The sequence below is a fragment of the Coloeus monedula genome, assembly GCF_965178545.1.
Source record: "Coloeus monedula genome assembly, chromosome: 11".
NCBI classification, from domain to species: domain Eukaryota; kingdom Metazoa; phylum Chordata; class Aves; order Passeriformes; family Corvidae; genus Coloeus; species Coloeus monedula.
Window position 1 is genome coordinate 8618341 of NC_138791.1, and position 22329 is coordinate 8640669.

Consider the following 22329-nt stretch of genomic DNA (forward strand, 5'->3'; position numbering starts at 1 on the left):
TGCATAGATGGAGTTGCTCACTGTAGAGTCATGGAGTCAGTATTGTCAAGTGTAATTCTTAAACTCAGTTTTGGTAATGTGGGGAACTTGTAGAAAAGCTGTTAATAGATATTCTCTTGAGAAGAGTGATCAGGAGTTGATTATTTCTCAAGTCTCTAAAAGGAAGGATTAATTTAAATAGGTTCTAATCAGAGTTTTAAACATGAAGAACAAAATTTCAAGAAACTGTGGGAACTTATTTACGAAGCCAGCAACCTGAGGAGTTTATAGACTGTGTTTAAGTTGAGATTTCAAAACAGTATGTGTGGCTTGAATCCAGGGCAAGGGCAGAAATCCTGAGGAGAGACTGCAGGTATAACTGCAGGTATAACTGTGGGAAAACAGTTAAAAATTATTTCAGTGTAGGAAGCCTACAATAATTAGTAAATAAATAGATTGGCTGAAATAAGCCCACAGAACAACCCCTCGCTTCTCTCCAAGTGAAGAACAGTTTGTTATTAATCAAAGATATTGCAGGTATTCCTTAAATCTGAAATTGATACTTTTAAAGGGAGATGATGATGGTGATAACAGCAGGAAATCTGCAGTCATAATACGTGTGATGACATTGAATAGGAAGCCCACGATTTGTGTTTGTCCTTGGGCTGAATGGCTTCACCTTTGTGCTGCTTGTTTCTTTTTTGTCAGTTTAGTCTCAGCTGGAACAAAAGCTTTAAACTCACTGGTGTGTTGGTGGTTCAAGAACTTGTGTAGACAAACACAGTGGGGCCTAAGTCTGGAGTCGGAAAGTTCTATGATTAAAAAAAGCATAAAGAGTAACAGAATAAATGAATTATTATTACTATGAATTATTTGCTTCAATAAATGAAGCAAAATGCTGTTAATAGATAATCTGAAGTTTACCTTTGTGACTAGATCTAAGTGAATTTTGCAAAACCATTCTGAGTCTTACTTATCTTCTTTTTCAGGTTGCTGCTAACACTCCCAGTATGTATTCTCAGGAATTGTTTCAGCTTTCACAGTATCTACAAGTAAGTTTTTTTTAAAGGGCATTTAGTTTGGCTGAGTATTTTTGTTCAAAACACAAATCTTATGCTGTGGCTTGCATCTGTTGGAAACTACACAGGAAGGGACAGTACTGGCAGCTCTTCTTCCTCACTGGTATCACCAGCCTTTCTGTGCCTGCTTCTGTGTCAGTTTTAATAGGTGTGTTTTTCCCAAGATGTCATGTCACAGAAGAGTTGGACTGCAAAATGGCAGCACATTAAGTTTAATGTGTTTAATGTGTGCTGATAGGTAAAAGTAAACTCTTCAGAAAGGATGATAAAATCAGCTTTCTGGGAAAAAAATTGAAGCTTTTTTGCTGGTAAAAGCTATTCAGGTTTAACTGTGTATAAGTTCTACTGATTTATTTTGCCCGATTTTGTTTGATAGTGGCAATTTTTATTTGTTCACATCAAGGCTTTTGAGATTGATACTATCTTTATACGTATTTGCTGACTTAGCAGGAAGCAGCTCATGCAGATGCTCTTTCTTGGGAAGCCAAATACATACTCACTCACCAATCTGTTCATTCTCCATATCCTGGAGTTAACGAAGATGCTCTTCTATCTTCCTGTCATAAACCAAAAATCAAACAAAAATAGGAGTTCTTGCTTGGCATTTCTCTTTCGTGACCTCATTTGAGGATGAACAGCTCATTGCATGGAAGCTGCCAAGCTGCCTTTTGGTGTCTGCAGTTTTGTTACTCAAATTATTGACAAGACAAAGTGTCTTTAAGTCTTGGAAGGAATAACTGTGTTCTCAGCATGTGCAACATAGCATAAAAAATGAAGGTTTAGGAACCTGAGGTTATAGGATGGCATTTTCCAATTAAACTATCCAAATAAATTTGTGGATGGATAAAATGGAATGGGGCTTCTCATGATTTTGAACAAGTGACAGTGTTTGCCACTCACATTTCCTTTTTTGTTGTATTTTGGGATCTTTTCTGTTACTTTTGATTTCCTGAGTTGTTCTAGCTGAACTGACTGGTGCCCTGCTCTCTTCACAGGAAGCCTTACATCGGGAACAAATGTTGGAACAGAAGCTGGCAACCCTTCAGCGACTGCTTGCTGTCACACAAGAGGCTTCAGATACTAGTTGGCAGGTATCTGCAGGCATCCTTTTCCTTATGGACTGAACTATGCACTGCCATACAAATTTTAGCTGTTAATGGGGGAAAAAGCAGCAGAAATAATAAAAACTTCATGGTGGTTCTCTAAAACTGTGCAAAACACAATGTTTAATAAATGTTATGTACCTTTGAAATAGCTATCAGCAGTAAGTACTCCAACAAAATTCAGGTCTTTAAAGCAGAACTCTACTGGCACTTCATTGAGCACATGGTAATTCTGAGGTGATACTTCTTTTCTTCTAGGCTTTAATAGATGAAGACAGGCTGCTATCAAGACTAGAAGTTATGGGAAATCAGTTACAGGCTTGTTCAAAGGTAAGTAGCTCACTTAAAGTTGAATGTTAGGAATGCTGAAAGGCAGCTCTTTTCAAGAGTTTTGGAAGTAGCTAGTTGTAGGAAAGCATTTGGAACATAAACTTTCCAAAATGAGCCTATGCAACTTTGATAATCTTAGTAGCACAAAAACTGTTGATCTGCTCTGTATTTCAAGGCATCTCAGTAAGTGGCTGTTGTTTTCATTGCCCATGTCCTGTCTGATAGTCAAGAGTTACAAGTATGTGCTCCCCTGATTGTTGTTTAGGCCATCTATGCCTGCCTTGGATTTTTATTTTATTTCTATTTCCTCTCAATTATCTACGTTATAAGTGTAAGGCCTTTCCTCTTGTAGGTTCCTGGTTTGTCCAGTTGTAGGTCTCCTAGGCTTGACATTGTCTTAGCAGTGCCCAAAAATGACCCATAAATTTCCTGGAATCAAAGCTGACCATTGAACATGTGCTACTATACATACACTTCAAAAAATAACTTGTTTGTACCCAGTCATCTGGGCGTAAGAAGAATCAAGAATCTTTGATCGCTGATTTGTACATAACGTCTTCTTATCTATCAGGAATTGCTAAACATTTTTTAATAGAACAGGCTTTATCACAATCTAATTTATTTAATGAGCAAAATTGTAATTTATATTCTATTCTTGAATTATTTTATATGTGCAGAATCAAACAGAAGACAGTATACGAAAAGAGCTTATAGCATTACAGGAAGACAAACACAATTATGAGACAACAGCCAAAGAGTCCCTGAGGCGGGTCCTTCAGGAGAAAATTGAAGTGGTCAGAAAATTGTCTGAAGTGGAGGTATTGAAGTTTCATGCCTGGTCTCCTGGAAGTGCTGAAAATAGTTGTAACTGCTGCTATTTACATGCCTGTTTTGTTGCTGCAATTCATCAGTATCTGTTGTACTGTGACGCTTGCAGAATATTAAGTAGTAGTGTTTATTTCTTGTATTGGACTAAGATTGTTACAGTTAATGAGAAACTGTTCTTTCAGCTCCTCCCTTTCCCCCCGATTTCAAAATTCATGAAGCTGTCTTACAGAAGTTACTGTGTGTGTGACATACATGATGGGAAAATGACATACATGCAGTAAAAAAAATACTGTAAGACCTTGTTTAAACTGTAGCATTTATAGAAACATATGCTTAACTACTTGTACAAAGTACACTCTAAAAGGAGCTTTTACAGTTAGTGTTGGATACTTTCTTCAAGATTTCTGCCCCTATACTATCTCGCATTATTCTCTTTCCTTTATTTTTTTTTCCTTTATCATTATTTGCTATATTCCCTTAGTTGGCATCCTGTGCATATGTAACTGCTTGGAAAAAATAGATCATTTGCAGTGTTTGATAGTTTATTGTCTGTCTTTTGTTGTTATTTACTGCATAATAATTCTGTCTTACAGCGGAGTTTAAGTAATACAGAAGATGAATGTACACACCTGAAAGAAATGAATGAGCGGACTCAGGAAGAATTAAGGGAATTAGCTAATAAGTACAATGGAGCTGTAAATGAAATTAAAGATCTTTCTGACAAGCTGAAGGTAATGACAAAACTTCATCTGACTTTGGATAGAACTGTGATAAATGGAACAAATAAATACAGTTTAATTTCTAATGTAGCAAACAAAAAAGGCTAAGAAACTTGTTAAACGACATGTTAACAATAGAAAGACACACATCATCTTCTACATATTCTTTAGGTTCAGTTTTAATGTCATTGAAACTGTCATCAGTTAAGTAACTTCCTGAAAAGGTTCCCTCTTCATTCATTTTGAAAGTTACCATACTTTTGGAGCTGAAATATACTATAGTATAAAATTATGTCTAGTGTAAAACTTTGTATCCAGCTGCTTTTATTTGGACTAGTAACGTTCAAGCTAAACATCTTAAAGGTAAGAGGAATGAAAACTAGAATTAGAAATAAATTTGCATTTCATGTTGCCTCTGTGCAGTTACAACACCACATAGTAATAATATGGCTCATCTTCAATCTTGCTATTAAGTTTGATATTAAACTAAATATCTAAGTATATTAATATTTAAGGTCCTTTGTGCTGGAGAACAGAATAATCACTTCATGATAAAGCCTGTTCTCCAAGAGTCTCCGATCTAGATAAATAGGAGTTGTGGATGAGGGAGGTAATGGTGTTATCTCTGGAGACCTGAGACAGCTGTTGCATTTGTCTTGGATAAATACTGGAATTGGAACCTGGGTTCCTAGTTCAGTACATCAGTGAAATTTTTCTTTCCAAATTAAAATGTTAAATTGCTGGTCTTAAGGCAGTTGTTTCCCCAGCAATGAGTTGATCACTGATGATGATGAGTATACACAGAAGAATCAAAATTGAAACTTATTACCTTGTTTTGAGGGAGGAGACTGTTTGAAACTTATGATCTTGAGATCCAGCAAAGAAAAATGTGGCTTTCAATCAAGTTGGTCTGTATAATGTACATTCAGTTCAGAAGGGCTCTTGGGTTTTGACTGAATTGAGATGCTGGGAGACTTTGGGCATTTCTTAGTTCTAGGGCCCTTTAGTGTTGCTGTAACATTTATATTCCTCAGTCAAAAAGTTAGTTAAGACATTTTGAGATTCTCTCAGTCTACCTGAAGTGAACTTCATATAAAAGTAATAGATTTTGATTTTTTTTTCCTTTTCTTTATCTGATTAGCAAAAAAAGTTACTTATGTACATTTAGTTGCATAAACGTCAAGAAGATCTATTCTTCCACATGTTAATTTTTTAACATTTTTAAAAATCTTTTTGAGCAGGTAGCAGAAGGAAGACAAGAAGAAATCCAACAGAAAGGACTGGCTGAGAAAAAGGAATTGCAGCATAAAATAGATGAAATGGAAGAAAGAGAGCAAGAGCTTCAAGCAAAAATAGAAGCTTTGCAGGCTGATAATGACTTCACCAATGAGCGGCTGACTGCTTTACAAGGTTAGTGACTAGCGGGGAAGGAACTTTGATAATTTGTTTTTCTTTTTATCTGTGAAATACCTTTATCTTGGACTTCTGTTTACAGTACGGTTAGAACACCTTCAAGAGAAAACTCTTAAAGAACACAACAGCTTAGGTAGGTGTGATCAGTTTCTTGTTTCAAGCTGGTTTCCGGATTTGCTGTTCAGTTACTTTTGTTATGATAATCTTGTAGTCTCGGTGTCTGGTGGAAGAGTTCCTATTCCCAGTTTTCCCAGTAAGGAGCTCTCCTGGACTGGTGGTTCCGTGTCGGGGCAGGGCCAGCAGAGGGCGCTGCTGCTGCGGGTGTTTACTCTGGCCCGGGGCCCGAGGCTTGGAGGGGACATAGAAACATTAGATTTTAAAATACTTTTTAATCTATATATGCACATATATATGTATGTAATAGGCAGTAATTCTTTGGAGTTAATAAACCTCTTAGACGTTTGAACAAACAGCAACGTGATCTGTTGTAGGAAACACATCAAACTTTGCCTGGTTTGTCTGATTAGGTGCTTGTGAGGAGGTGGTATGAAAAGCCAGGTACATTTCAAAATGCTGTGTTTATAAAGAAACAAAACCCAAAACATTTTTCTTGGTTCCAAAAATAATGCCCTTTCTTAATCCTAGGCATACAAGTTGACGACTTCATACCTAAAATTAATGGGAGCACAGAGAAAGGTAGTGTATCTGAAGGCTACCTTTTGTCTTATGGTTGATGTTTGAAGATGAAAAAATTCAAAATGTTCTCTAAAATTTTGCTTGGAATTTCTCTTTGAAATGAGTTTGTCCACTCCTGACCAGCTTTTTTTTTTTTTTTTTTTTTTTTTTTGCTTATGCTTCCAGTCACATTGTTGTTGGAAAGTTCCGTAAAATACAACAAAACAACTTGGAAACTTGGAGGCTTTGGAGGCTGTCCTTGTTTGTTGGGGTTCTTTTTGTTTGTGATAGGCTGTCACTGGAATCAGGAGGTGTCTACTGAATGACTGATGTCAGAGTTGTGGCACAAGAAAGTGAAGAGCTCATTGATTGTTTTTCCTTTTAATTTTCCTTTGCAACACATAGACATACAGTATTTTTCTAATAAAGTAGGGTATGCTAAGTAAAGTCAGCAAAACCTATTTTTTTAATAACATAAATATGAAAAAAGTGAGTATATAAAATTTATAAATAGTGGAAACTAACTTTTTAAAACTCAGGAGTATCTTTATGTGAAACAGGAATTAATACAGCTTGATCTAAGTGATAGGGTTTTTTAGAGGCCAGTTAGTTAAAGCCAAATAGTTTAGCTCATGTGTCTTAATGTACACGAAGTTTTTTGAGTGAAATTGTCCAATATCACATGTAGCAAAAGATATTCCAGTTATGATTCCAGATTGTTTAATTGGCTGAAATGTATTTATCCTCTTATGTAAATTTTAATTCTTTCCTTGATGTAGCTTGCTTCTACAATCTGAGGAATGGTGGTAGGATTGGTTTGAAGGTTCGGGGACCTATATAGAGAACTCATGGTTTTAACCAATATTCACAGTGTTTAAGGATTACTGTTTTTGTATTTTTGAGACAGAATTTTAAAGCTCCATATGCATATTTGTAAGTTAAGAGGTTCTTAACTAGGGAGACCAATAGCAAAATCAAAAGTTAATCATGACATAACCTCATGGCTGGTCCTTATTGGGACCAGGAGGAGAGATCTGTTAAACACCTACAGGAACTGTACCAAAACCTCCCCTAAATTTTCAGAGTGCTGGTTGCTCTAAGCGTCTTAGCATTTTAGGCCCTTAGCTGTGGTGCACACTGAGGTTGGCAAGCAGGACACTCAATATTTGTTCCTAGTTCTGTAGACTGCCATGAGATTTTATTTTTATATAGATTGATCCGTCTTGTTGATGCATAATTTTAGGTTGGTAATAGCTTAATATTTGATAGAATGGTTAAGAAATGAGTCTATTTTTCTTTTTTTTTAAACTAGACCTAATTTGAAACATATAGTAAAAGGTGTTGAGCTCTGACTTCAAATATAAATTATTTCATAGAGGAATAATTTATAACATCATACTAGACTTGATTTTTTTAAAGAAACAATTTTTGTTTGTTTTAAAATTGTTGGTAGGAATGTCATGTGAGCTTTTAAGTACTGATACCTTTTACAAGTCCAAATTTTAAAATTGCACATTTAAAAATCATTATGTGATTATAACAAATATCATTATATCACTGAAACTCACTTTTTTGTCAAAGTTGAAGAAGCAATCCCTTTTGGACTTATTTTGGATTGTATAAGAGTCAGTGTCATCTGAATGGATGTGTGACAAGATAGATTCCTCCATTCTATAAGTAACAGTGGAACTTGTGCTTAAACCTGGAAGTTTTAGGAAGCTGTTGGCCAAGTTATTTCTCTTTGAGTACAGACAACATATAACTGCTCATTCAAGTTCTTTCTGTGTGTTTATACAATCTACCACCTTGTTTGTCATGCACATACCATGCTATTTCATTATTCTGTATTTTAGCATAGTTTTTCATTATTCTGTCAGTTGTACATTTTTCTGCATCTCTGCCATACCTGATCCATCCCCGTTTCTCTGGCATTTTACAGCTTGCTGCCCTGTGTTCTCTTCATGACAGTCTGTGCCTTTCTGCATCTTCCGGTCCCTTATGTAGCCCTTGTGTGACAGATGGGCAGTTATTGCTCTGCCAGATTTTGGATTTTGTTCTCTTAAAAGCAGCAGGAAGCACTTACTGTTGGTTTTTCATTAGGGTTTTTTTGCTGTGTAGTTTTGCATTATTTTAGAAGAGCTAAGAATTTTGGGTTTATAATGCAGGTTGAGCAACTTTGGGAATTTAAGAGGAAAACTGTAAACCCCATGTAAAATCAGTATGCTTTTTAAAATTCCTTTTGTCTCTCGTTCTCTCAAAGTATGTGCACAGGCACACTACCTGGCCATGACAAGAATAATGATTTTACATTACTTTTTTTCTGTGGCTGTAGCAGCCAAGAGTTGTATTCAGAGTAGAGGAACTAAGAACTCATAGCCTCTCCAGAGGCTTTTCATAAAAAAAGTGTATTAGAGGATAATGGTTAGGCATTCATTTTCTCTCATCGCACATCTGGAAAAGCTGGTGCAGAAGAGAGGAACTTGTTTGTACATCAAGCCCCTGATAAAAGTTGTGTAGAACTAAGTTGTTTCAAAAAGTGGTATTTTTCTCAGTGTGTTGCACCACACCTGGCTTTCATCTTTAAATTTTGTGAGCCGTATATTACATAGAGAAAGATATGAGAAATTTGTATATGATCACTTAGAGGACCAGGTAAAAATGGAGAAAAAAATAAGAAGGGAAGTTTAAATATGGAAAATAAATTTTAGAGCCTGGTGCTGTTTTTTAAAAGCTCTGTCCTTGTTGGTTAAAAAAAAGTTTATAGAGTAACTTTGAAATATAGTAAAGCTTAGTTTTGCAGTTGAGCTTCTGATGTCAGAGCTAATGATTGAACAATTTGGTTAGAATGTACCATATTCTGCAGCTTTGTACTGATGACAGCCTTTTCACACTGCTGGACTCTTGGTCAAACGATTTTTGAGGTTCTTCAGAAATGAAGTGTTTGCACCTTGAAGAGATGCAGGAATTCTGATGGAGTTGGGAGCTGAACAAGAACTTGAGTAGACTTGGGAATGGAGCCCAGTTTTAGGAACTCTGCTGCAGAACTGTCTTTCCAAAGTGAAACTATTTAAAAAGTGTAGGGAGATATTCAACAACACTTTTAAAATAGAGGGCATTAGATATGAAGAATCAACATGAAGACTAATAAAAAACTTAGAAGATACCCTTTTAAAGCTAATAAAAATTCTGAAGAATATAGGTTAAAAACGTGTGTCTTTTGAAAATGCAGTTGAAGTACTTCTTTCTTCTGATCAGTTCAAAAGAATAATCTATTTCCTAGTATCCCTCAGACATCATTTCAATTTCATGTCTTGTCTGCTTGCATATTAACTCAGATTTGATTCAAAAGTCCATTGTGAGTACTCTGACAAATATTGTTAATATGCCTTTCAAATTTTTTGTTGCATCAATTTGAAAATGATAAGAAGATGTAAACTGAAGTGTTTCTTTCTCTACTAGAGCACTTTCTTTCAAAGAGTGGAGGGGACTGCACTTTTATTCATCAGTTCATAGAATGTCAGAGTGAGTACAAGAGTGTTCACATTTGCTTTAAAAACAACAGAAAACACAGAAAAGGTGGATGAAACCAGAATTTATCACTACTATTTAATATTTCTGTAGTAGCATAAATTTTCTAAGTGCAGAATTGTGGCATTGTGGTGTTACACAGATGTCTGGTAGAAGAAGGAATAGGATATCTTAGCTCTTGCAAAATGATGGTCACGTTGTCTCTTCTTCTCAGTTCATCATTTTTGTGCCCTGACCAACAAAAGGGTGTTATGTTGCCACATGATGTGTAAAACTGAGTGTAATTTTTCACCTGTTACAAATTAAGTTGAAAGCCTTTCAGTTTAAGCAAATATCACAGGCAGAAGGACAGACATGAGGTGCCTTTTCACATATCTATAATTTGTCTGATAACTAAAGGCCTTACACAACCTCCAATTAGTTGTAATGAAGAACAAAAGGGAATACAAGTCCATAGTTTGTATGTGGAAGTCCAAGAGACTGTTAAGAAAAACAGAAAATTGCAATACCAGTCTTTCTAAAGAGGTGTTATTCTGGAATGTGAAATGTGTTTTTCAAAGCAAATGACTTTTGAAAATGAGTAATGAAACAGCACTGTCTGCACATGTATAATTAAGGAAAAACTGAAGATGTTAATACTTTTTGCCTACCAAAAGAAAAATATCATTAGAATGAAGAGAAGCAAAGTGCTACTAAACTTCAAAAAAACCCAGAGTTTATAGAACTTATGTACGTAAAATTGAGCAGAGAAGCATTTAGAAGCAGAAATAAGACAGTATCTTTTTTTGACATTACGCCCATTGGACTCTTTCCTCTCAAATTTTCACAAGGAAGTTTAGCAGACTTGTTTGAATTTACTTCTTGTGATCCAGATTGCAGTGCCATAAACCGAATGACGTGATACTGCTAATGTTTGTCAAAGCAAATTTAAACTTTATTTATTTAAAAAATGTTTATTTAAAAAAATTAATGACTGCTAGCTGTCTTCTGTCAGGCTGCAGTTTAAAATAATTCTAAATTTTGCAAAGATCTGATATGAATCATCTTTGTTCAGTACGTAAAAATGAAGTTAAATGTTTGAGTAAACTTTTTTTGTCTAGACTGAACATGAGGAGCACACTGTGTGATATTCAAATACAAATTGGTTGCCTGTTTGCATTGTTTGGATGTTAGCGGAACCAATTTTGACAAAACCTAGATTAGTATCACTTCGGCAAACTAAATGTGATCAGTCTTGTCACTATTGAGAAGGAAAAGTGATCAACAGTATCTAGTAAAAGATTTTAAGATACAAAAAAAGTACTAAGAAGGGTAAAATTAAGATCAGTGTATTTATGCCTACCCTTTCTCGAGACACTGAAAGCTAAGAGTGAAGACACTGCAAGGCCTCGCCTGCTTCACTTTTAAAAGAATGAATACGAGTTCAAAAGGGTTCAGTATCTTGTATTTTTTATGACAGTCTAAGTTTTTACTCTCACATCAAGAAAAAATCCAAATCATTGGCTCTTGTATTTCTTCTTGGACCGAAAGTTTGCCTTTTCCGCATTCAAATGTGTTTAACTAGGCCTCACAATATCATGAGGTTAAAAACTGCAAACTGTACAATGTATTCTTTTTCTTTTGTACGTAAATGCTACCCTTCAGTCCTACTCCTATTCTTTGCTCTGTGTAGCATCAAGGGTTGGGAACTCCTGGGAAGAAAAAATACAGTTCCAGAGATTGTCAGGAACTCAAGTTTTAAGGTACACAGAAAGTAGTGTAGAATAATATCATAAAGATTGGCAATACAGAGAGAATAAATAGTTAATCATGTGGTAGTATGTTGGGGTTTTGCCCAGAGATTTAAGTATTGAGAGAGGAGCAGGTTTATTATTTAAACAATAATAATACAATAAAAATCCCAGAAACCAGATGGCTTGTAAAATCCAGCTTCTGCAGGTTTTTAAAGATATTTTATAATTATTTTTATTTTTTAAGCACAATGCGCTCACAATATCATCCAGTAACGTGTCCTGATCTGTAACATCTGTGGAGTGTTATGAAATCTGGCTCTGAATGATCTGGGAAGTCTGTTACTTTCTGATCATTGCATCCAGTTCACTTGTTGCTCATTCCATAGTGGTTTTTTAGTAACCACTGGTGAAAATCAGTGCTATCAACAGCAGAAGTCACGGTGCTTCTTTTTGACTAGTACATGATATACATTATTAGCAAAAATGTGATGATGTATAGACCAAAGTAAGATTTGTTGCCCTGCTAGATTCCTGTCTTTCACTCCAGTCTAACCCTTCATTTGTGTCCTGATTTTTTCCCCTTACTTGGTGATTTTTGCATTTGATTTTAAATGCAAGTCTACTTTTTTTCTTTTCACCAAACTGATTTTTGCAAATTTATTAACTGTAGTTTTTGGATGGATTGATTGGTTATTTTTGACTTTTCCTTTGGACCTGCAGGTGTCAAGTAAAGTTAAAGCTGTTTAGTATCACTTTTTTCAGATGGTTGGAAATTTGTATGTTGAGGGGCAGGTTTTTTATTGGTTTTCAAACCTGGCCTTCTTCAAAACTATTTTGATGCCAAAATGCAAATATAGAGGGGCCATGTTACTTAAGTGATAATTTTAATGTTAACAGATCTTAGCTATTATATTGCACATAGTGATAGGCAACCCAAATCTAAAATGGAGTTCTTAAATAGAAAAGATAATAAATGCCTAAAAAACTAAAGGAAAGCTGGCTTTAAGCTGCATTCATCAGCAAAAGGAAATATGAATTATCTTAGAAATGAACTGAAAGCTTAACTTCACAGCAGATTGTACCAGTAAAAACATTAGTTATATGCATCTCTGTGCTTTCTGCTAAGTAGGGAGTGGATTGCATGAAAGCTTAAATTCTTTTGTGCCAGAAATTAAAGATAGGATCCTCACCCTAAATTATATTTTGGTAGCCAAGATTGTACGTCTTGATCCAGGGAAAACACGGATTTAAAAATAAATCGGGTTTATGAAGTTTTCTGAAACAGTAAAATAAAAAAATGCAGGGATTTGAAAGAGATGTTATAAAGAAGACATCTCTTTAGCTTTTGCTTTCTGATTGTTGTCTGGATTCTGCCATTTTTAGTGACTAGGGTGGTAACAGTGAAAAATAAAATTCTGTGTAGTTTGGTGATACTAACATCCAATTTTCTGTGTATTATCTAAATACACACCAGCATGCTGAAATAAACTACTTTTTTGTTGGCTTATGCCATATATTAATGGTAGCGTTATTGAAACACAGAGAATGTTCACTTGTTCTGGAAGTTAGGAGAGGTGTCAGTCACCAAGTGCAAAACACTGACTGTGCCAGCTTTGGGTCAGGCTGGGCAAAGGGACTTGTGTGCTGCTGCTCGAGGTCTTGGCTGAAGAAACAGTGCCGAGGAGACACCTTTTGTACAAATGGTGAAATCAGTAATAGACACTAGAAAGCAGTAAGCCACCACAGAAACAAAAAAAACCTAAAGAAAACATGCCTGCAATTTCTTTTAGTCATGGAAGTGGAGTGTAAAGAGCTGCTGCAAAAGTTAGTTTGGAAAACATCTGTGCCAAGGAGGGTAGTCTGTGTTTTGTATTGTAATTATTTGGGGTTTAGCAGTTACTGAATTGTGAAAGCTAACAGATCTATCAATTCATAATGCTAAATTTTCCTCTGTAAGCTGATTATAGAAGCCTATTTTAAGCTAGCAGCCTAGCATGGTTGAGGTGTTACCCCTTCAGATCAAGCAGTTGAAAGCTACTTGCTTTTGCATTCAGCTGTTTTTTTCAGATCTACAGGGAGAATTTCTCAGCTCTTTCCTTGCTGCCTTCCCTTCCACCTGTCTTCCAGCTACAGCTGAGTCCTGGAATTATCGTATATGAAGACTTTTGTTTAGATTTATTTTATTTTAAAATGGAAGAGGACTCATGATATCACTCAAACTTCTGACTTGTGGCTGCCAGTAACTTGATTCCTTCCACGGTGCCTTTCTCAGTGTAGGCACAGTCATTCTCACCAGCTCTGAGGAACTCGAGGCTGTTCTGAACTTGGATGATGAGTGATCTCCTACAGTTGCTTGAGACCTAAAGCCAGTCCTGAAAATCCAGTGTTGTGTTCTGTGTATTTCTGAAGCAGTATTAGTAAAATATTACACTAACGCAGGATAATTTTTGTTGATAAAAGTAGGTGGAGGGAACATCTGTTTTAGACTGCTTTATCTGGCTGTGGGGGAGGGTAGAGGACGGGACAAGCTTTTGGTCATGAAAACCCGACTTCAGGGCTTTTTGTCTGGAAGCTTGTATGCCATCTATGGTTGTAAAGGATATCTCCTCCCAGATCTTGTCCTGCATCTGTCCTTAGATTGTCATAGTTACAGCAACGTGCCGTCAGAGTAATCTTCAAAAATACTTGAAGCCGGAAATTCTGACTAAAGTTATTTCATTTACTTTTTTTAAGTTAAAAATTTGAAGAGGATTTACTGTCATCCAGCTTCCTTAGTCAGAACTCTCCTGTTTGTGCTGTTCATTCAGCCTTCTCTGTGTCTCAGTTACCTGCTAACAGCACATGGAGTATCCAGCAAACTGCATTCCCTGCCTGATTATCAGGGATCTGGGAGGGAGAGCACAGAGAGGAGGCAAAGGCAGCTTCAAGCCTGATATTTCAGGGACTAACAGCTTTTACTGTGGTCAAAATCTACTGCACAAAACCTGCAAAATCTATTGCACAAAAACGGAGGACATGATCTGTAAGATGGGACCCTCAATAATTCTGTGTTGGCATCACTTCTTAAGGAGTTTGAAATAATGAAATCTCATCTGAAAAAAGAAGTGAATTATTCAGTAGTTTTTTTAGTGTCTTTGATTAATCCAATCCTGTTCTTCCCTTGGTGTTCTTGTTTGCCTTCATGTCCTAGCAGCAGTTAGGATGTAGTTAGCCATCTAGTCTCAAATTCCACTTCTAGGGTTTTTGTGCACCTCACATACATGGAGTAGACTTCCCTAAAGTAGACTTTTTATAAAAACTCCATTTTTCATGAACCTGAATGTGATGCATTCCTGATTTTTTGAAGGTTTGTGTAGCTCTTTTGAAAGATTTAAACAAAGAAGGGCTGTTTCTGTGTACCTTTCACAGGCACTGTTAAAAGCAATTGTGATGTGGAGGAGACTTCTCTACTGCTGTTTTATTGTGGTGCATTTCTACATTTCTGCTGTTTTGGGTGGATGTCTGTTTCAGGCAACCAGCTCTTCAAATTCCTTTTTTGATCACTAAACTTGAGAAATATATTAATTATTTGTTACTTCCTATTAGATTTTTTTTTTTTAAAGTACATAAAGTTAATTTTTCTAAATTCTCATTAGTGACCTGCAGCATTATGTAAGTTAATAAGGAGAAATAATTATGCACTGTATCACAAAGTTCCAGTAGGCTTGTGTGCTCTGTTTCATTATTCTGTACCAGAATAAAGTTTTTGTTCAAGCCTGAGTAGGAAGTAATATTATCAGCTTTTAATTTGGTCATGGAATGTACTCTATGTAGATGCGTGCAGGGAAAAGCTGGTTAAATTTGAGCTCGGAAAGTAACACTTATTTTGTTTGGCAGACAAGATCATAGATGAAGGACATCTAACCAAAGTGGAAGAAACAAAGCTTTTGAAAGGTTAGACTTCTGGATTATTTAACTGTTTTTGAAGCATGCTTTTTCTGTCACTCCATGCATGTTCTGTGTTAAGCCAGCAGTTTGAGTTTTGATTGAATATGCATGTGAGGAGAAATTCAATAAAGGGGAGGGAAATTGTTTGCTGAATTCTACTCCAAATACTATTGCAGGGTAAAAAGATTTAATGGAAACCATTTTTGAAGATGGAGTGCATGAAATGCTAGTCTCAATATTGACTTAGTTCTTACCTGAATATTAATTAAAAATATATTTATGTAATAATTCTTATAAATTCAATTCAAGCTTTAATGCCTGCATGAATTCCAAACAGGATTTTGGTTTTGTTATAGGGCTACATGGAAATAATGTTTGGTGTAATGTTTGGTGTAATTTTAAGTGTTAAATAAAAGTGTATTTTAATTCGACTATTTTCTAACTTACACCCTCATAACTCTAAAATAAGTATTAACTTCCTAAATGTGTCTTTTCCAAGTAAAATGTATCTGTGCATCTCTAACTCTTTTCTCTAATGTGTAAAGCAAGTTAAATTGAAGGAGCCAATTAGAAAAAACTTACCTTGTCAAGGAACAGTCATCCTAACCCTATAATGCCAAGGTCAGGAATGCTGCAAAGTGTGCAGGTCAATATTTCCCGTGTATCTAATAATGTACAATTGTTTGCACTTGCAGGCTCACTCCTCTCTTGCAGCTTTTTATTGATGTCTAGACATACTACCTCATTTCTTTACCCTCTGTCCTTCCACAAAGTGTTGTTGTGTTGAATAAATGTTAGTTTGTTAAAAGGTCCAGTGTTTTAGAGATACTTATTTTGTCTTCTCTTCCATTAATGCACAGACTAGCACCTTTAACCCCTTTCTGTATGTGAGGAAGCTATAGACAAGGTGCCATATTTGGCAAAAGAATGCATACAATAACTGTAACGTAATACTTGCATGCCCCTTCCATTGCAAAGCCCTGAGCTATTTTTAGTGTTTGGTAATATATTCTAACTCATCAAGTATGATGTCAACACATTTTAATATACTTTATCACTTCGGCTATATTTATTCAGCTCCATTTTATTATGGGAAATAGGAACAACTGCTGTGATATAATACAGTACAGGAAGGGGGTTTGTGCTTACGACTCTGCTTCCAGAATAGGAAGCAGGTTTCTAATAATTTGTCTTTTTGACTTCTGCTGCTTCACATGTAGAACTGGTGCATCTTTCCTCTGGTGCCTAATCTTTTGTGCCTTGTTTCAGAGGGAGGAGGACAGGAGGGAGGAAGATGCTGGTGTACTGAGGGTGGTTGGGAGGGAAGTATATAAGGGGGAGCTGTGGGAGAGAGAATTAATTCAGTGGTTGGAGCTCGCACTGTTCCTCCCATTTTGCACAGAGCAGTATTTCTATGGATGCCCAGATATGGTAAAGTTAGTTGGAAATGGATCTTGCTCAGCTTAGTGCTTCTGGATCGACCACTAATATAACTGACATGGGTGAGGCTTTTAGGTTATACTTTTCTGAATAGTTTAAAAAAGAATGTATTACTTGGTTTAGTAATTATTGCAGTTTTAATGACAGTCCTTTGAGCTTGATTCTATATGATAACGTAAAATGTTTTGATTTGTAACATCTTTAGATAATAGTTAAAAACCTTATTCCTAAAAATAAGAAAGATCCCTTTTTGTTTTAGCAAAGAACCACCCCCAAAGATTAAGTTTTTAACTACAGCAATCATGATGAACTTTGAAGTCTGCTAAAATCATGGGAGTTGTTTGGAATAACTGCCAGGTCTGAACCTCTAATGTGCTTTAACTGTACAGGTGCTTTTTCCCTTCCTCTTCTCCAGTTATTTCGGTTGCGTTAGGATGGGAAGAGTCTGGCTCTTCATCAGCTGCTTTGTTGTACCTGCTGCCTTCTGTTTCATCTATAAATAGATGTTAATCTGACACAGTTATAGAGAACGTTTCATGTTAGATGAAGAAAACTTAAGGGGGTTTATTTCTGTTAACCTGTCCATGTTCTGTCATGTGGGTTTCCTCATGTAGGTGCACAGGTTGTCACCAGTTTCCACTTACTTAGTTTTGAAGAAATTTAGTTCTGTGTATTCTCTCATTGTTTGAAAAGATGTCTCATTACCCCTTTGGTTTTTACTTATTTTCATACACTAACCCTATTGTATAACACGATTTATTTACTGATGTGCTTCTTTCTTTGTGTGTCCTGGTACTTCATTGTTGCATGTACGTTATCGACATGTGGTGAAATTATTTGTGTTCTCTGTGCTTTTCTGCATGGATGGTAGAAGTCTGTGTACTGGGAATGCTGTATTGACCCCTTTTTTATATAATATCTCTGCCTGGAACTTGAGACTCAGAGGAAACATCTGTTAACCTGCAGGTGGGCAGCAGTGCTGTCAAAGTGAGGCTCCGAATAGGCAGCCAAGAAAGATTTCATTTTGCATAACCTCACCTGCATGTTAGTGACAGTTCCTTGCTGACAGACCTGCTGGGTTAGCCCACATACAGAGATGTGTCCTTTTTTGATGGACCCATCGGAACTGAACCAGAATTGTTATTTAAGATAAATTTTTAAAAGTATATTTCAGTCACATATAATATTTAGACTTTGAGTCAGGGGTGATTCTGTTTGGGGAAAGGATGCACTGGTGTAATTAAATCCCCTCATTTTTTGAAAATATGTGATCTCCACTAAAAATCTAGAACTGGGAAAAATACCCCAACAACAAAAAAAAACCAGCAAACCAAAAAAACCCAAAACTGTCTGGCTTCACTAAGCTGTATTATATATGAACAGATATTTCATGAAGGTTGTTTTTTTTTGGTGGAAAGAACATACACTGCTTTCTCTTAATACAATTTAAACTGAAAATTCTTTCTAGGAATTAGTGTATTAATTTATATTGCTGTGATTCTTTAATGGTTCACACCACACTTATTTTGAACAGTACAGTATGTACAAGACTTGTTGTTATTATTTTATTTGTCCAAAATACTGAGGCGCAGTTTTATTCTTAACAGCAGTTTCTTTCTAACTTGCTACAGTATCTGCATTGTTCTAGTCTTCTTTTCTTATTTGTTTGCTGGTTGAATCAGCTTTTCCACAGTTCCAGCTGGCAAGAACACAGCATTAACCCAAGTTCAAGCTGTGCACGAGGCAGTTGCATCCCCTATTAGAGGCTAGGCTGGGTTAATGACTCCAGGGATGCAGAATCCATTTTAGCCCAGACTTGCAAAGAAATAAGCAAACAGCAGGTTTTTAACTGTTTCTTGAACCAAGTTGTTTTCTATTGACATTTAGCAGTAGTTTGGTGTATAGGAGAAATCATGAACAAAGCATTGATTGATTGTAGTTGCTTTTCCTTGTCTTTTGCAGAGAACCAAGCACGAGTCAAAGAATCGAACGATTTGTCCGACACCCTTAGCCCAAGCAAGGAAAAAAGCAGTGACGACACTACAGGTAAGAGTTTAACTGAGATTTCTGTAACCTCAAATTGGTTTGAATTAAATCTAGGTAATCAGGAGCATTTTCTGAAAAGAATGGAGTGTATTATGCAGAGTCAGGTGCAAGCTTAGAGCAGGATTGTCTATTTTGCGGCTTCATAATTCAGCTCATGTAAATTGAGAACATAAAAGCTTCTCTCCATGTAAAGAATGTGTATATGAGAACTGTCTGCAGTCTGCCTGCTCTCTGAAAGGTGTGGGGTTTTTTTTTAGATGCTCAAATGGATGACCAAGATCTAAATGAACCTATTGCTAAAGTAGCTCTTCTAAAAGGTAAACAAATTCACTTTTGCAACTTCAGATGCATAATCTGTATATGTAATCTTTTTACCTACCTGGTTTTTATCAAATGTGCATTAAAGTAGAATGCTGGAATTCAAAGATTTTAATCATGTAGTATAAAGAGTTAAATTTAAATATCAGTAATGGCTGCTTTGGGCGATGTGATGTAAAAGCACACTTTTGAGTGTTGCTATAGAAATAATCTGTGTATAGAGGTAATCTCTGCACTCACCAACGCTATTCTAGGAATTTACATGTTATAACTTTGACTTGAGAAGTAGAGTCAGCACACATTTAAAACTGATAGCTGTGGAGAGGAGGGATTCTTCCATCACTGACATTTTTCAAGCATTGTCAAATTTTATTTGCATAGCTTCCATCACTGTCAGAAATGCTTCTGTTAGTTTGCATCTGATGGGTTAATCAAAACAAGATCTTAGATTTTCTTTTTAACACAATCAAGATTTGAAGTTTGTGTTATAACTGTAGTTAGAATGATTGCTGAGGTTTAGCTTTGAGCTTCATTGCTATAAAAGTAAATTTTTAAAATTTTTTGCATTGAAGACATATACTTAAAACTTAATTAGCAAGCAGATATTTACATATTCATTAGCTGAAAATTTTTGTGGCATATTAATCAGTTATTACATTTAGCTTACTGCAAATAATTTTATGCTTCTTTAACAATTAGACACTCGATAAGATCTGTAAAATTATGCTCCTACTGGGATCACAAGTTAAAAAAAAGTCACAGTTCTTTGTGATTCAGAAAGACAGGAAACCATAACGGAACGTAGGAGACCTGTAAAAGAGCTTTTTTCTGCAATTGTTTACACTCCCTAATTTTACAACAGAAGGGCTTCCAAAAATTACACAAATTACTTTTGCCGTTCAGCAACATGTATAAAACTGAGTGTGATATTTCCCAGTGGACATCAGTTCAGCAAAATAGTTTAGAAAGGAGTGTTTGAGATACTGGGCATGTTCTGTTCGGGGTTTGCTCTAATATCTGCAACTAATAGCAAGTATATTCAGTGACTTCCTATGCTAGAAGGTAGAACTTGATAAAGTTGTTTGTAGTGATTGTAATAGTCGTTCTTTTGGTTATAAAATTGAGGTTGGCAGCAACTTTTCCACTTGAGGCTATTTATGGGCATTCCTATTTAGCTCTCACAAACCATTAAAAAATATCTGTGCAATGAATCATTTGCCCTTTTAATTTTTATGAAGAGCTTATAAACCCCACAGTTTTGTTTGAGTTTTTTTCAGAGAGGTACTTCATGTGCCTGACTTTGCCCTAAAAAGGATCTTATTTGCCTCAGAGAGGTTTTCAAGTGGACTTGTTATGCAGTCATGTAATTAAGGAAGAGTGAGAACATTTCTGATCTGGTGGCTGTTTGGAATGTGGAAACGGCCGCTGGAAAAGGCAGTGGTCTTGTCGGAATTTACAGAACAAATTAATGGAACAAGAAAATTATGAGACTTCTAACTGCTGTAGTTTTCTTCCAAGCATTTTTCATCAGAATTTCTGAGTGCGTTCAGGATTTGATTCAAGTTTCTACAAGTCAGAATCTGGCAAGGATGGGAAGGGGGGAGGCTGTCACAGATTAGTTGGCTTTGTTTTTTTTCCCCACAAGGTAAATGACTTTATTAACCATTCATAACAGTTCCCTGGACACTTCTGTTTAAACAGGCTGTTTGTGACTACTTATTGCAAAGTTAAGGACAGGTAGATGTTAAACAGATGGAAAGAAGCAATAAATGTCATTGGAAGATTGGTAATCTTGTTCTTACTTACCAATGTCCCTGTGTTTTCATAGTAATTACAAGACTGATCCATAGAATCTTAGTAGGAAATGTTTTCAGATGAGGGTTTGCTGAACAGTGGTAATTTACATAAGAAGTCTTGAAAATCAACAGTGGTCAGTTGGATCAGAAAGTTTAGGAACCAGTTGTTTTAAGTGAGAATAGCCAGATACTTTATTTTAAATATACGATACAGTTTCCTCCATGTGGATCTTACAAAGCTAAAAAAAAAATCTCAGAGTTTTAATTGTTTTGTCTGACTTCACCAGAGTACCCTGAATATTGTCTTCTGAATAACCTGAGAAATCCTGCAAAATTCTGAAAGTGAACTTTCAGAAGCGAGGCTTGAAGAAATACCAGGCTGCTCATAAAGTTGCTTCCACAGGCCAAGCATATACAGATAAGGGATCAGTTAAGACCACAGCCTGTGTGCTTCTGTTATCAAAAAAATTGTTTTAAATTAAAATTGTTTAAAAAAAGCTTTTTAAGCAATTTTAAAATTACCATTAGAGTCAATGTTAAGGGAAGCCTCACTGTACTTTTGTGGGAAATACTGGTATTAATTGAGAACATTTCTTACAATGTGGCAAACAAACTGATCACAGATTAAAATTTTCCATGAGGTAGAAAAAAAGAATGAGGGTTTTCAAATTGCTGTATTTGACCTTTTCTTTTTTATTTAATTTTTTCTGGCACCTTGTTGTAATTAATGGTAACTCCTTAGCCTTCTCCAAGAACAGTTAGTCGTGATGTGAATTGGCTTCTTAAGGAAACTGATTCTAAGTGTGATGATATTTAATAGTTTTATTATTTATAAATAGGGCAGTCCTACTCATTGAAGAAGTACTTTTTAAAACTAGAATTAGCACAAAAATTGTATCTGCTTTGAGCTAAAAGACATTAAATTTTCAGTTTGGGTAAGACTAAAAAGCCAATATTCTCTTGTGCTTATGTTTCTTGGCTTTTGATTTAGAAGTGTGTCAGGCAGATGGAAATTCCTTTTTTGTGTTGAGGTAGGAAAGAGTTTACCCTGATGGTGCCTTTGCTAAACAGATTATGTTGTCCCTTAAATTGAACCTCTCATCTCTTTTGAAGCAGTACTGTCTTTTATGATTTGTGCTTTCATTGACTGGAAAACACTGCCACCAGAAAGTTCATTTAGGGTGTCTGTTGTTGGATTTGGGACACTGCTTCTTTATCAGGTGTGATTTGAGCATAATTTGTCAACTTCCTCATCCATTTCTTCTGAAAAGTCTCATTAAGGAGGGCTGAAAGTCTAATTGCCCTAAATCTTTATCCATGAGAAGCTAAGAACAAAACATGTTCAGTAAAAAGAAACTTGGATTTAGAACTAATAAACTATAAAACAAAGTATTTGGATGAAATATGTAGTCCTC

At 35.8% G+C, this 22329-nt stretch overlaps 1 protein-coding gene across 31 annotated transcripts in view; it reads left to right on the forward strand.

Moving 5' to 3' along the window:
* SLMAP (sarcolemma associated protein) overlaps positions 1–22329 on the forward strand; it is an 84344-nt gene that overhangs the window by 41159 nt on the left and 20856 nt on the right. For 7 of the 31 annotated variants that reach the window (XM_082288824.1, XM_082288802.1, XM_082288811.1 and 4 more), the window contains exons 6-17: positions 969–1031; positions 2054–2149; positions 2420–2491; positions 3169–3309; positions 3913–4050; positions 5280–5448; positions 5534–5584; positions 6097–6147; positions 9586–9648; positions 15264–15320; positions 18717–18800; positions 19058–19117. In XM_082288824.1, coding sequence (XP_082144950.1) covers positions 969–1031; positions 2054–2149; positions 2420–2491; positions 3169–3309; positions 3913–4050; positions 5280–5448; positions 5534–5584; positions 6097–6147; positions 9586–9648; positions 15264–15320; positions 18717–18800; positions 19058–19117 — 1045 coding nt within the window. The remainder of the gene's footprint in view (positions 1–968; positions 1032–2053; positions 2150–2419; positions 2492–3168; positions 3310–3912; positions 4051–5279; positions 5449–5533; positions 5585–6096; positions 6148–9585; positions 9649–15263; positions 15321–18716; positions 18801–19057; positions 19118–22329) is intronic. The other 24 variants (XM_082288828.1, XM_082288832.1, XM_082288830.1 and 21 more) reach the window with 9 other exon arrangements.